General features: G+C 34.0%; 1 protein-coding gene across 7 annotated transcripts in view; it reads right to left on the bottom strand.

Annotated features, from left to right (window-relative positions):
* AKAP6 (A-kinase anchoring protein 6) overlaps positions 1-16,632 on the bottom strand; it is a 455,310-nt gene that overhangs the window by 34,029 nt on the left and 404,649 nt on the right. For all 7 annotated transcript variants that reach the window (XM_081049114.1, XM_081049110.1, XM_081049112.1 and 4 more), the window contains one exon: positions 12,609-12,824. In XM_081049114.1, coding sequence (XP_080905240.1) covers positions 12,609-12,824 — 216 coding nt within the window. The remainder of the gene's footprint in view (positions 1-12,608; positions 12,825-16,632) is intronic.

The raw sequence follows: 16,632 nt of genomic DNA on the forward strand, positions 1-16,632 counted from the left end.
GACTTCTGATTTTAGCTCTATTCTTTCAGTAATTGATATATCAATCAGTATTCTTTGAGTAATTCATATATCAATCAGTTAGAAAACTAGTAAGGGTATAGTTGACCTGAACAGGCTTATCAATCAACTGGATCTAATTGACACTTATAGAATATTTCATTCAACAACAGCAGAATACACATCCTTCTCAAACCACATGGAACATTCACCAAGATAAGACCACCTTCTGAGCCACAAAACACACCTAACAAATTTAAAATAATAGAATAATAGAAATCATTCAATGCCTGCTCTCTGACCACTATGGAATAAAACTAGAAATCATTCACAGAAAGATAGCTGAAAAATCCCCAAACATCTGTAGATTAAATAACATATTCCTAAATAACACATAGGTTAAAGAGGAAGTATCAAAAGACATTTTAAAATATTTTAAACTAATTAAAAATTAAAATATAATTTATCAAAATTTGTTTGATGCAACAAAAGTAGTGCTTAGAGGGAAATTTATAGCATTAAATGCTACATAAATATAAATATATTAGAAAAGAGATCTAGAAATCAACAACTTAAGCTCCTACTCTAGGAAACAGGAAAAAGAAAAAAAAGAGCAACTTAAGCCTAAAACAAGCAGAAGAAAAGAAATAATAAAAATTAGACCAAAAGTCAATAAAAATAAAGATAGGAGAACAATAAAGAAAATCAATTAAATCAACCAGTGCTGAGAGTGGTGTATCTAGAATTAATTCAACTGGTTTAGTTTTGGCCAATTCTGGCTGGGAAGGAGGATAAGGATGGGTAGTTATGTCAACCATGGAATCTATCACTTGAGACAGGATTTCCTCAACTATTCATTTCTCTGTCATTTGTTCATGTGTTTATTAATCAAAAATATATTAATTGCCTAGTATGCCAAGCAATGCATTAATTTCTAGGCAATTACAAAAATAAATAAGACGTCCCTGTAATAACATACATGATAACAGAAGTTAACATATATTGACTCTGTGGCAGGAGTTGCTCAAAGAACTTTTCACCTATTAATTCATTTAAACCTCACATAATCTGAGGTAGGTATTATTATTATCTCCATCTTACAGATGAAGAAACGGAGGCATAGAATTGAATAATTTTCCACAATCACATAACTAAGTAGCACAATCTGGCCCAAGCTCCTAGTCACCAAATTCTATTGCCATACTCTAGGAAAGTAAATTCCTAAACTTCCCTTGACAATCTATTCTGTATACTGGAAATCCTCACATGAAGGATACACGCTGTATTTAAAATCAAGCCCTTCAATTGTAATTTAAAATCATTTCTTTCTTTCCTTCTCTTCCCTTCCTCCCTAGCCCTTCCCTTTCTTTCCCTTCCTTCTCCTGCCCTCCCTTCCCCTCCTTTCCTTCCTTTCTTCCTTCCTTGATTTCTTTCTTCCTTCATTTCTCATTTCCTTTGGCTCCTTTGGAAACATGAGGTAGGGCATGTAGTAGAGTTGTATATAATACACTGTCATATATTTGAAGAAAACTGGTAACGGATTTATGAAAGAAAAATAAATTTATTGGAAATTACTTTTAAAAGAGCTTTTTGGTATTTGAAGATTGGTTAGAAATACTCTAAAGAAGAAAGCTGTTTTTGACATGTATAAAGATTTTTTAACAACCATCTCTCTTGTAAGTAATTAAGTACACGTAATTACATAATTACTTGATTATGTAGCAGCACTAAAATTTTACAGGAGGTTTTTCACTTGAACTCGAGCCTTATAAAAATAATTGCCACGAGTCAAAATTATTTTCTAAATGCAGTAATTCTTTCTGCTTTCAATTTTTTTAAAAAGGGGGGGTGGAATTTTGGTCTATTTTTGTTTGGCAACCAGAGGCAGAGAAATAAGTAATTTAATAATGTGTCAGTGTGTTCAGACACTGACTTGAAACAGAATGAATCCCCAAGTTACGATGGTGAGAAACACTTAGATGGGAAAGGAAATTAGAAGCCAAGGCCACATTCTAGAGAATTTCTCTGGTCATAAATTTCTAAAATCATCAGTCATATTATGGTGAGAATGCTACTATTTTAGTCCCAACAGAGCAGATTAAAATAGTTGGTTTCTCAAAATGCATCACCAAATGTAATGTGTGGGTTTGTTTCACCCATTTCTTTCATTCTTTCAATATTTCTTTTCTCTTTTTTCTTTTCTTAAAGTGAGCTGTCTCATCATGGCAAATTTTCACAAGTTCTTAGAACTCTAATTAAAATGTGGTAATTGGTTATGTTACCTCAATTACCATGATGCATGGACATTGACGCAAAGTGACACCAATTGAATCCCTCGGGTGTTTTACCCTGGGGCCATTCCATTTATCGTGGCCTTATTATTTTCAATTATGTGGCTAGATGTGTTGCATACTTTCAAGGCCAATAAAATGTGCAGGGGTTTTCTGAACACAAGGTTCTGTTTTCAATGCTAGAGCTCTGGAGTGGCAGGGCAAAAGGAAAAACATATATTTTTGTGAAGGCTAAAAACTTAAAACCCTAAATTTGCCAAGGATTCAAAGGCACACTTGCTGAAATAAAGGTATTTCAAAGGAATCCAGATTATTTATGTTTAAGACATTTCTTTGAAAAGCAACTACGATGTGCTTGCTATTGATAACTATATCTCCTAACTAAGAAAATAGTGACAGAACCATTCAGAGGCCTTATGTGATGAGTAAGACAGGTGAGGAAACTGAGATAATAAAGAAAAAAGGTTTCTTCTTCTTTAGGTAAAGGTTTGGGTTTCAAGAAGAGCTAAGTGGGGCTGTACTGAGTACTTTACAGACGTATAGTATGAACATAACACTATTTTACAGCGATCTTTCCCCAGCATGAATGTGAAGGTAAGAGCACTCCAAAGTGGTTACAGCATATTGTGTTTCCCAATGGGGACACTCCTGGTGTTTGTGGGAAACAAGTCATAGATTGTTGTATGCATTGTTGTTGTCTCCCCACACCCACACACTCAATGCTAGTGATTGTGAATGACTAGTCATTGTGAATGACTTCTGGGCATTTCTCCATAAAATTCTAGGAGTGAATTAGGACATTAGTTGAGGTCATCATCAATAAACGTAATTTGACACTTTGTCAGACCAGTTTCATTTTCTGAGTATGATCTCTATGTCTTCACCCGGTTTACTTTTTATTAAAAAATCACATTCTCAGATTTCTGAAAACTATAGAAAATTCTCCATCCTTTTACTTATGAGTTTATATCTTGATGTAGTTTCAGTATTTCCAAATAGGTACAGCATTTGTTCATATGCTGCAGATCATAGAAGAAACTGAATTGGGAAAGCTGTGAGAGAAAGGAGTTGTACTGTACAAAGACGGGCCGAGCAGGGCTATCTGTGGTAGAGTCCCAGACTTTATTTCCACATCAACACCCTGAGAGCTGTGTATTCGCAACATTTTGAAAGTACTTTTCTGTCTAAGCTTCAAGCATATAGTAATTATCAGGTCATTTTTCCCTTTCTTTTTTGTATTTGTAATCAATAGCAAACTCAAGAGAGTTTTACCTAGAATTCATCTTATTACTTTTAGAAATACTTTTGAAGTAACAAATATTAAGTGATGATACATGATGACCGTATCCAAAGTATTGAATTCATAATAATATATGCTAAAGTCTAAATTTCAATGTATTATTCAAACTTCAATTTTTCAATAGAATCTTTTTTCCTCTGACTTAACTTATTCTTTATTATTATTATTATCCATTGATTTCTCATCATTTGGTTTGTTCATTTTTTCCAGTTAAGCCCATTCTTAATTCCATCCACATATTTCTCCCAAGGAATCCAACTCTTCCTTCACCTAAGAGCCAGTAGAAGAGAGTGGAGGGAAGTATTGGGTTTACTTCCAAATGGAATCCTCTAACTAAATCCAATTTAGTTTGAGTCTTTATTCTTTAACACACTATGCAAAAATTCTTAGGGCTGGCCACCTAATAGAAAATGCTGTAAATTGTTTATATGATTCTTCCTTTATTCGATTCAAAAAATAATCCCAGGCAGTTTCTAATCAAAAGGAAAAATAAGACTATAAATCATTAATACAGGATATTATAACCAACCAAATTAGTCTTGGGTGTAAAAAAGGCAAGGAATTATATCAATAAACCTTTTAAGAGCTGAAAAAGCTTAAGGTACTGGAGTCAGATCTTCTTTTCCTTACTAGCTCTATGATGTTGGGCAATTTATTCAATCTTTCAAAATTTAGTTTCTTCATCTATAGTTGTTATCAAGATTAACTGAGATGATGTTTGGAAAATGGTAACCCAGTGATTTAGGACATACATAGTACATGTTCAATATTGCTAGCAAGTAACACATCCAAGCAGTGATTCATACACTACTTGGCTTCTTAGAAAAATCTCTGCCAGACAATCAAACAAACAAAATTAACATGAAAAAATAAAATAAACTGCGAAACACATTTCCTCACAATGTATGCCACCTCTTGTGTTAGTAACTTTGTGAATTCCCCAGAGGGAACTGGTCTGTATTAAACCGAACATGTCTGATAGAGAATTTTTTTTTTTTGAGTTGGCATCTGAAAAAAGGTATCTAATTCGTGATATAAATGAATCAATGCTGGAAAACTGGTCTTCTTAATACAAATTCCATGAAAGTCAGGAGTTTCTGTGAAGCATGTGTAAATTTAATAAGAAACCCCCAGTACTTTGAGAAAATGCGTAAGTGGTTAACTGACTCACAAGGCAGCCCAAATTTTCTCTTCTCTATTTTTTCCTAGCACTTTAAAAGGGAAAAAGCTTGCTTACTCCTCTTTGTTAATGTGCTCATAAGAAATGACTGCTTTTCCTAACCCACTGAGATATGGTTAATTTGGGGCAATTAATATATCACCTGTGATAATGAAGACATTTAATCCATAATTTTCTAAATTGTATTGGAAAATGAGGTTACCTATTTTCAAAATCCAATGCATTTACTTTGTATTTATAAAGGTCCTGTTATTTACTTGATTAAAACAAAAAGTGGTTGCACATGCTCCATTCTTATCATTAATAAAGACTTGATCTTAGAGAATTTAGGGTGTCGATTCAGGACACAGAAGCTAGAGACAGAATGCCTAGGTTTGAATGACTGAATAGTTACAAACTTGTTAACTTTAGACAAGTTGTTGAAACATTCTTTGCCTCAATTTTTTGTTCTGTAAAATTGAGAGGATAATAGTTCATATACGAAGTCGAACAATTAAGTTCACGAACTTAAAGTCCTAGAAAAAGTACTGCATACCTCATTGCTGAATGTCACTATGGTCACCTTCGAAGTACTCCCCTTGGGAAGCTATGAATCCACGCCAGCGCCTAGTCCACCCTTCAAAGCAATTTTGGAACTACTTTTCTGGAATGGCCATCAGAGTTGTTTTCGTATTACCCTTGATGTCCTGAATGTCATCAAAATATCTTCCTTTCAATATTTCCTTCAGGTAAAGGAAGAAGCATTGGGGGCCAGGTCAGGTGAGTAGGGAGGGTGTTCCAATACAGTTATTGTTTACTGGCTAAAAACTCTCTCACAGACAGTGCTGTGTGAGCTGGTGCAATGTCGTGATGAATTGGTGGAAAGTTCAGGTCATCTAACTTTTTCACGCAACCTTTTCAGCACTTCCAAATAGTAAACTTGGTTAACTGTCCAGTTGGTGCAAATTCATAACGAATAATCTCTCTGATATCAAAACAGGTTAGCCACATCATTGCAACAAGTTCATGAACTTAATTGTTAGACCTCGTCGTATCATACGATTGTTAAAGAGTCTTAAATGATTTAATATGTAAATTACTTAGGACAGTGCAGGACACATGTTAAGTGCCAAGTATGTTAGCTGCTTTATTATTATTATTATTATTATTATTATTATTATTTCCTTCACAAGGAATAGCCATTTTTATTTACTTACTTCAAAAGCAAGGATACTCACTGCCAGGCTTCAGGGTAATCTATCAACTAATTTGTAATAATGCAAAATTCTGTATATGCTCATGTGTTTTTCGATCAGTTTTACTGAGATATAATTGGTATAAAATATACTTCACAACTTAAAATGTACAATTTTATATGTTTTGACATAAGAATACACTCACAAAACCATCATTAAAATCAAGATCATAAATACAAAGTCTGACAATTAAGTTCATGAACTTGTTGCAATGATGTTGCTAACCTTTTTTTTGATATCAGAGGGATTATTCATTATGAATTTGTACCAACTAGACAAACAGGTAACCAAGTTTACTATTTGGAAGTGCTGAAAAGGCTTCATGGAAAAGTTAGACGACCTGAACTTTTCACCGACAATTCATGGCTCTTGCATCACGACAATGCACCAGCTCACAGGGCCCCGTCTGTGAGGGAGTTTTTAGCCAGTAGACAAATAACTGTATTGGAACACCCTCCCTACTCACCTGATCTGGCCCCCAATGCTTCTTCCTTTACCTGAAGATAAAGGAAATATTGAAAGGAAAATATTTTGGTGACATTCAGGACATCAGGGTAATATGACAGCTCTGATGGCCATTCCGGAAAGAATTCCAAAATTGTTTTGAAGGGTGGACCAGGTTGTAGTTGATGCATAGCTTCCAAAGGGGAGTACTTCGAAGGTGACTGTAGTGATATTCAGCACCAAGGTGTGTAGCACTTTTTCTAGGATGAATTGGAGGACTTAATTGTCTGATCTTGTATATCTGTCACCCCAAAAAGATTCCTCATTACCCTTTTAACTCCTGCAGTGGTCACAAAGATTTTACCCTACATATTTTTTTGCTAAATGATTTCTTACATTTTACATTTAGGTCTATGATCCATTTTGACTTCATTTTTATATATGGTGCAATAAATAGTTTAATTTCATATTTGTTCATATGGATATTCATTTATTCCAGGGTCACATGTTGAAAGACTATTCTTGGAATTGACTTTGCACTTTTGTCAAAAATTAATTGACCATTTATGTGCAGCTCTATTTCTGAAATAGTTATCCTATTCCATTGATCTATTTTTGGTCTTGATACCAATGCTCTCGACTACTATAGCTTTACTCTAAGTCTTAAAATCAGGATATGTAAGTCCTCCAATTTTATTCACCTTTTCAAAATTATTTTAGCTATTCTAGCTCCTTTGCATTTCCATATGAACTTTAGAATCAGCTTATAAATTTGTACCAAAACATTACTACGATTTTCATTCAGATTATACTGAATCTACAAATAAATCTGTGAAGAATTGATATCTTAATAATATTGTGCCTTCTGACCCATGAACACATCCCTTATTTAGTTTTTTAATTTCTCTCAGCAATATTTTGCAGTTTTCAGAGTATAGGTCTTACATATTTTTGTTAGCTATATCTCTAAACACTTCATGTTTTTGCCACTATTATAAATAATATTGCTTTTAATTTCAATTTATGATTGTTCATTGGTAGTATATAAAAATATAATTTATGTTTGTATATTGATCATGTATCCTATAACCTTGTTAAATTCCTTTATTAGCTCTAAGATCTTTTTTGGAGATTCTGTAGCATTTTCTATGTAAATAATCATGGAGTCGGTGAATAAAGATAATTTTACTCCTGAATTTCCAAGTATCATGTCTTTAATTACTTTTTCTTGCTCTATTACATCAGCTGAAACTTCCAGTACAATGTTGAATAGAAATGGTGAAAACAGACATTTTTGCCTTTTTTCCTGTATTAGGAGAAAAGCATTCAATCTTTTACCATTAAGTATGATGTTAGCTGTAGATTATTTGTATATGCCCTTTAGTAAGTTGAAGAATAAAGTTCTACTTTATTCTTAGGTTTCTGAGTTTTTATCAGGAAAGGTGTTGGATTGTGACAACTGCTTTTTTTAAAATTAATTAATTAATTTATTTATTTATTACATTTATTGGGATGATTTGTTAGTAAAATTACATAGATTTCAGGTGTACAATTCTGTATTACATCATCTATAAATACCATTGTGTGTTCACTACCCAGAATCAGTTCTCCTTCCATCACCATGTATTTGATCCTCCTTACCCTCATCTCCCACCCCCCACCCTCCTAATGTTTTTTCTGTACTACTAGGATAATCATAGTTTTCCTTTCTTAATCTGTAAATATGATGAATTACATTGACTTTTTTTAAAACATTACACTAGCGTAGCCTTTTTAGGCTAAACATCACATGATAATAATGTATTATCTTTTTTATATATAGTTGATTTGATTTAATAAAATTTTGCTAAAAATCTTTTTATCTATATTCACAAGGGATATCATTCTGTACTTTTCTGATCAGTCTTGCTAGAGGTTTGTCAATTTCATTGATCTAAATAACAGCTTTTTATTTAATTGATTTTTTCTCTGTTGTTTTTCTATTTTCAATTATTTCTGCTCTGATCTGTATTATTCATAATATTCCCTTTATATCTTTTAATATTAATAGAATCTGTAGTGGTATCTGTCTCCTATTCCTCGTATTGATGATTTGTCTCAGAGAAAGGAGTCAAAGGAACAAAGTTCAAGATTCTTTGGCTCATAAAGAAAGAAGGCAAGAGACTAGAAATAAAAAAAGAAAAACATATGATTCAAATGAAAATTGGAATTAAAGCTTGAAAAATATAGACAGAGATCAATTTTATAGGTAACGCAAAATAAACAAAAGTAAATCTGGGCAAAGAGCTTGAATGTATGAAGTACAAAGCAAAGTGTCAAATGATTATGCAATTTCCAATCTTGATGATAAAGGAGAACGATGCTTCGTGGTTTATCTGTTTTCACCTCCAGAATTTAATTCAAAATCTCTTGCTTCTTGTAAATTTTTAAAAAAGAGATAAATATATTAATCACTTGCTAGTTAGGGGTACTAGAGATGTTTGTTTAATTGACATTTATACATTTATCCGAATGTTCCATAATTTTGTCAGTATCAATAGTAAGCTTGAAGCCAGTAATTACCTATGAATATTACTTAATATAGTTAGTTGTATATTTGTATTATCTTTCTAAGTATAATTTTTGAGGAGAGGGAGGGTATCTTATTTACCTCTGAATCTCTAACATTGACTACTATAAAATTCCCTTATCTAGCTAATATTATGGAGTACCGATTAAATTCTTGGTACTATATGGGGTTTTGGAAATGCAAAGGTGAGCAGAAAGTGGCTGTATGGACACTTTCTTCAGACCAGTGGAGAAAACTAACAGTAATCAAATCATCACACAAACAGATGTAAATTGAACAATGAAGAGCACTGGATGGAGGATTAGGTGACATATTTTATACAAGCTATTTCAAAAGTGATTAATGAAGAAAATCCTGTAACACAGATTTTCTAACCAAATCTAACAAATTGTAACAAATTGTAACAATTCTAACCAAACACACAATTTTAGAACTACTTTATCCAATACCTCATTTAGAATTTCCTTCAGAAATAACTTTTAAAGAACAGAGAGTATACCACTGGATACTTCATATTATGTTTAAGAAGTTGGAAACATTGTCCTTATCAGATAAGAAGAAAGGCCAAAAGGCATCTTTGTGGTGGTCTCAGGAAGGTCTTATAGTGTTATAGAATCATAACAACACTCAAAGCCATTTAGTGAGAATAAGAACAATGAGAATTAATATAGATACAGTAACTCCAAACCAAATGCCAAAATGAAACAAAATTTATCATATGAAAACATATACTCATTCATTTAGCAAGTTTCATCAAATATCAACTATGGGCAAGTATGTCCCAGGCCCTAGAAATATAGCAGTGAAAGTCGTTGTGCATAAAAAGGGGATGGTACAGGGCTAAGGACATACAAGGTATAATGAAACAATACAGTGAATGTTTAAATTTAAAAAAATCATTACAGTAAAAGACACACCGCCATTAATCCCCCTTAAAATACTCCCCCTCACTTTGAACACATTGTTCTTGCCACTTTCTGAAGCAGTTCTGGAAGTCCTCTTTCATGAGTGTCTTTCATTGCACTGTCGTGGCTGCCCTGATGTCCTGAATCATTCTGTCTTTGGGGAAGAGACAGAAGTTGCACGGTCCAGATCCGGTGAATAAGGTGGATGAGGACACACGGTAATGTTTTTATTTGACAGAAATTGCCATATACCAGAAGCAATGTGTGACACAGAGCGTTGTCACGATGGAGGATGATTTATGGCACACCTTAAAACACACCTTCTCTCCACCGTAGCTCACACCCAAGTGACTGCACCAAACAAGCAGAAACTTGTCACACACTGTTACTATGGTTTAAGGAGCCGCTTCCCTAATGGAAGATCCTTTCTGTTGGATGGCACTCGGCAGCAGCATATACAGCATGTATTTTACGATCACAACAGAATGTCACACATTGCTTCTGGTATATGGCAATTTCTGTCAAACAAAAACATCACAGTTTTCATTGGTTCTGGCACCCTGTGACCTTTGGCTCTTCCCCAAAGCCAAAATGATTCAAGACATGGAGGTAGCGAGAACAGTCCAACTAAAGACACTCATGAATGAAAGAGGACTTCCAAAACTGCTTCAGGAAGTAGCAAAAATTATGGGATAAATCTGTTTGAAGCAAGGGGGAATATTTGGAGGGGGATTCATGGCAAAGTGTCTTTTACTGCAATAAATTTTTTTAATTTAAACATTCACTGTAATTTTGATCAGACCTCGTATGATGAAGCAACTAGTCCACTTACAGGCTTCAAATTCTCTGCAAAGGCAGCCTCCCATGTTGGTGCAACCAACCGAGATCAGAAGCAAGAACATTTTCCAACTTAATAAAGTAGCCTGTGCTCATTGTATTGTTGCATTAATGCCACTCTCTACTCTTGTATCCCTTTCTTGACAGCGATTTTCAACCCTATTTAGCACAGAGGACCTTATTTGCTACTTTCATCATTCCAAACAATCTATATGTTCAGCCGCCAATCTAAAGAGAGGGGAGACTTTTTTCTATCTGCAATTTATATCTACCTCTATATGATAGTTTGAGCCTCTAAGAAGCAACTGGAGTTTCAAAGCTAAAGCTTACCTTTACCACAGAAGTGGGATAAAAATGTCTACATCTAGTCTGAAGATATCTAGTCCAGCATCCCTGATCACATGATTTCAAGTAAATCCCCAAAGAAACCCATCTTTGTCTCCTCCAAAACAGTTTGAATACTTCCAAAATGTCAGAGCTTCTCCAGATGCAGCTGGTTTTGTGTAACTTTTATTATGGCCACTACCATGATTAGAGGCGTCAAACTATAGAATTAAAAAATAACCTCTTCTGTCCTTCCAAATACTCCAAAAGAAAAAAAAAAAGAAAGAAAAGAAAAAAGAAAGAAGAACACAAAAGAAAGAAAAGACAAGACAAGACTCCAGGTAAGTAGCTTCACAACAAACAGGTCATGTCAAGAAAAGGCATTCAATTATATAAACTCTGACCTGTTCATAACTTAGAAGTCTTAAGAAATTTAACAACTTCTGCTCAAAACAATTAAACGGAACTATTGATCAACATAGCTAGGGATACAAAAAGAGTGAGAAGGCTTACTAATTCATTGTCCCTTCTGTCCCTTCTGTTTCTACTGCCAAACACATCAGATAGCAAATATAAAGACTCTATTAAAATTACAATTCATAGGAGTCTGTTTTTCAATGGCAAGATTATTACATTTTATTTTTCAATTTTGAATCCTGAACTTTCCAAACACATAGAACTAATGATATAAACATATTAAAAAAACCCTTTCCATTCTATGTATATATGTACGTTTGTAATTCATTTATGTAAGTCGGACATGAGAATTAGGCCTTTAACTAATAGACAGTGATTTCAAGTTCATTTGGGGAAATGCAATCTTATTACCATATCAATAAACCCTTCCCCTTAAGGATAGGAAGGATTTCTGGACAAGTACATATTCTATATTATAATAAAAGAACTGTAGTCACATATATTTCCATCAGCTAGATACTGCTTAAAGTCACAGTAAATTTGAAAAATTCCTAAAAGACATCCCTCTACCTTGAGCACTGCATTAAAACACCAGGAAGAAACTTGCTAGTTCTCAGCAATGCAATTCTATCAGGAGCTCCAAGCAGGAACCATGGAGACTGCTGTGCAAATAGTGTCAACTCATATCACATAACAAAAAAGGTAAGCAGTACACTTCATTGCCTTACCTGCAGAATGTACATATTGCTCCATATGCTCTGAGAGTGGTAAACTAACTTCTAGCAAAATCTTCATGGGGTATTGTAATGAATATTGTTGGTGAAGGAATGATTGAAAGAATTAATGGCTTCGTTTGGCAAGGTTAAGCAAAATATCCATGTGATTTTTTTAAAAAAAAAGACAATGAGATATACTAAAATGCATCTTATTAGTAGGCAAATAAATCTCTGTTATGACAAATGGCATTTCATTCCGTGGCTGGAAATAGCTATCCCTTTAGTTAGCAAAACCACTTATAAGGTGAATATATATTCTAAGCCCTGAAATAATTCTTTTTCTGAGTAAAATGAAAGACCATTATGCTTAAAAAAATAATAATAATCACTCACAGACTCCTTTCCCATCCTCTTTTGTAGCCGTGTCTGCCACTGGACAGCTTGCATGACAATGGCTTCCCACCTTCTTTCAAGATTTACGATGATCAGCTGCATGGGCTGGTGGTCTGCATTCAGATTGCAGGTCTCGCCATCATCCAGGAGATGCTGACATAATCGCAGGATGGAGGCTACTCCACGACGTCGCTGCTTGATTTCACAACAAAGGGACTGCAACACAGAGAGAGACAAATCATGAGTGGTGATGGGGCAGAGTTCCCTAAGACGGGAAACACAGTCTCCAACCATAATTTCTAATTGTAGTGATATGTTTACCTGTGAACAATTGAACAAGAAGGGCTCTGCAGTTGCCTTTAGATTGGAGGCCTCCTACAGATACCCAACTTAGGCCAGTGAATTGAGCTGCATCCCTATCTGCTTCCCTTTTCCACAGATTTCTCCATCTAAAATGTGGAGTCCCACCTTCACACCTAGGTGATTAGCAATTTATAATTTAATGAAATAAATCATTTAAATCCTATGAATGCCAAACGGATTACATGCTTTGATTCACGGTCACAGGAAAAATAAAAGACAGGAAAGTCCTCCAAAGGGAATTTTTTCCAAATTTACTCTTAGGTTATTTTTTTTTTTGAACCAAAGGTTTAGTTTTCTACTGGTTGAGAATACATTAAATAAGATTGCAAATAATTTTGAGATACACACACACACACAAACACACACACACACACAACTGTGTATGTGTGTGCGTGTATCAAGGGTGCCCCAAAAAAGTACACACATTATAAGAAAGGAAAATTGTATTAAATTTGTAATGCTCAATATATACCAATAACAAAAGATGAATACAAGTCACGCTTGACTTCTGAAATTACAAGAGGTGCTCAAAGTGGTTACCATCAACGTCCAGACACTTCTGATTACGGCGAAATACTGCTTGAGCAATGCTGACCAAAGTGTCCACTTGTATATATTTTTTTGGCACCTCCATATATATATATGTATGTATATATATATATACATATATATACACACATACACATATATGTATACATACATATATATGTATATATGTGTGTGTATATATGTATGTGTGTATGTACGTATATATATGTATATCTGTATAAAAATCTGTTATTTGGGGGAAAAAGGATAAACAACATTTCTCTTCTGAAGCTTGCTTAACAAAGCAGTAGTGTTCTGAAAACAGAAATTAGGATATCGGATTATTACTGCACTATCTGTTGGTTGTTGTGTTTGTTTTAATAGACACACTATTTAGGAAGAATATGCATGCATCCAAATAGTATTTTGCCCTCAGAAGCATTTGTATTGCTGCAGTGACCCTAAGCTGAACAATTCAAGCAAAATAGTGGATACACATGTCTAAAAATATTATATCTTTTCTTTGCCTACGGATAGTGTGTAAGTGATATTCTAATTCAAAGCCTTCAGGAGAAATGATGATTATATCCACAAACATCACTGAATTACTAATCTCCTTCTACAGCCACAATTGGACTACTCTAACAGTTAACAGATTGCTTATTAATCAACAAGGGTAAACAAGATAATGCAATTTCTTTTAGTGTGAGAGTTTTAATGCCTAAAATTATTTGTGCTTAAAATGTTAATCTAGATAAGGCTTCATTAGAAGTCTTAAAATGATTAAGTGCACTTCACTGAAATGTGCTTGGAGACCAGCAGGTGGACATTTCATACAGATGTTCCACTTATTGATATAATACATGTTATAGCCATTTAAACAACCCTACCTCAGTAATAGCTGGAATTCTATTATTTCGGTAATGAGAAAACCCTGTACCTTTAATATTTCTGAATTTTAAATAAGGTGAATGACAAATTCCCAAACCTCTATTTATAGCAAAATATGACTCAGAATTTTATTATTCAATTTATATCAAATCAGCATTTTTAGTTCTGTTTCCTGAACTCACCCTTATTTCTTTTCCTAGGGTTTATTACTATTTTCCTGTATAATTCCTGATATAACCATTAGGTCTGACAAATTTCTTTACTGATAGTATTCATTAGCTCAGCACTAAATGAAGAGAAACCTCCAGACATTCAAAGATAAAACTGGAGGGTCTACTAAAGCAACAGGTATTGTTTCCATCTCCTCTAGTCCTGCCAACGGCCCCATGCCCACATGCATATTCCCTCCGCCTCTCTCTCTCTCTCTCTCTCTCTCTCTCTCTCTCTCTCTCTCTCTCTCTCCTCTCTCTCTCTCTCTCTCTCTCTCTCTCCTCGCTCTCTCTCTCTCTCTCTCTCTCTCTCACACACACACACACACACACACACACACACACACACACACACACACACACACCCCTACCTTTCAATGTGGTTTCTTGCTCTAGAACAACTGTTGGGTAAGTTAAACTATCAAGCCCATTTAATACCTGCCAATTTTTGGCCCAATGTGAAAACACTTCAAGATAATAATATAGCCAACTGAAATTGGTTCACATGAGTCCCATAAATATGAATATTGAGGAATTTTGTTTTTGTTTTTGTTGTTAATTTGCTAAAGGAGTAGAAAACTCAAGAGATGCTTCTATGCCATTAAACTGGATCTCACAAAACTCTCTTTGAAGGTGACTAGAATAATAACTGCATTCCTCAAAACAAAAAGTCCCAATGTTTAGCTAAATGAAAATTTGCCATGGCACTAAAGAGGTGTGTGACGTAAGCACAGATCATCAGGTATCATTTACAAAGTAACCTAAATAGGCTTTTACAAAGTTCTGAAACAGAACATGTGAAGTTACTAGGGGAAATTTTCATAAAGGTCACTGGCCATAATTTTTTATAAGTATCTAGAATGTACCCCGTATTTAACTATCTAGATGATCCCCAATCCACCAATGAATGCAAGTCAGTCTAAGCAGTTTAAAAATTGTGAAAGCTGTTTTTAAAAACTATTGACATTCAATATCTGATTTTTGGATCTTCACAGTTCTGCCATTTTTTTCTTTAAATATCGAAAGAACTTAAGTTTACATTATAGATTAGTAATTTATCCTATATGTACACTTGGGAATTTGCAGTACATTAAAAAGGAGAGGAAAATTGGGCATTTTACATGGCCAACTTATTTTTCAGTACTTTTTTTATATCTAGGAGATATAATTGATAAAGTAATGTTCTACATAAATGGGTTTCCATGACAACCATTAAATTATACATATCTATTTATAATCACAAGCACATACTAAATAAAATCAGTGCATTTGCTAGCAATGCTTCTTAAAATCAGTAGTTTCCATTATTTCCATGATAAACTATGCATAGAGAAATGTTTACTATAACCATACAGGAACAAATGATTATTAGAACTATTTTTGGCCTACATTTTCAGAGAAATGTACTTTTAAATAGAAAAGCTAAGGATTCTAAGGCAATCTTTAGGCAATTTCTTCCTATAAGGCTACCTCCGTGTATGGAGATAATTGTCTTAGTATCATTTCAGAATCAATTGTTGGGATATAGTTTGGTGTGCTACTTTTATATTTCTAATGACCTACTTTATTTACATATTTTATATTTCAACTCTGTTTCCTCATGTTACTAAAGAGGCAGATTTGCTACAAAAAATGAGAAGTGTATAAAAGTAAAAATCAAAATTTCTAAATTATATTTTCCTTTACAATGAGCATATCTTCAATGCTCTAGGTACATGTTTTTAAACACATTGAGAGTTGCCAACCAGCTGAGGGGTTTTGTTTTACGCTTACAAACTGTCAATTTGATTTTCAGTTCACCAATGATGGTGCCAACGGATGTTTTCGGTTAATTGGTCTTTTTTTTCCCCTCTCACTTTTTTGACTGTTTAAACCACTCATATTATCAAGCCAAATGTGATATCACATCATTCTTGACATTGGCTTCAGTTTAACACCATTCAAGGTACTTTACTGGTACTTTATTCTAGACGATATATTACATATATGCATAACACACACTTATTGCACCGATTGAGTATATTTACTTGAAT

The sequence above is a fragment of the Rhinolophus hipposideros genome (assembly GCF_964194185.1).
Source record: "Rhinolophus hipposideros genome assembly, chromosome: 5".
Taxonomy (NCBI): Eukaryota; Metazoa; Chordata; class Mammalia; order Chiroptera; family Rhinolophidae; genus Rhinolophus; species Rhinolophus hipposideros.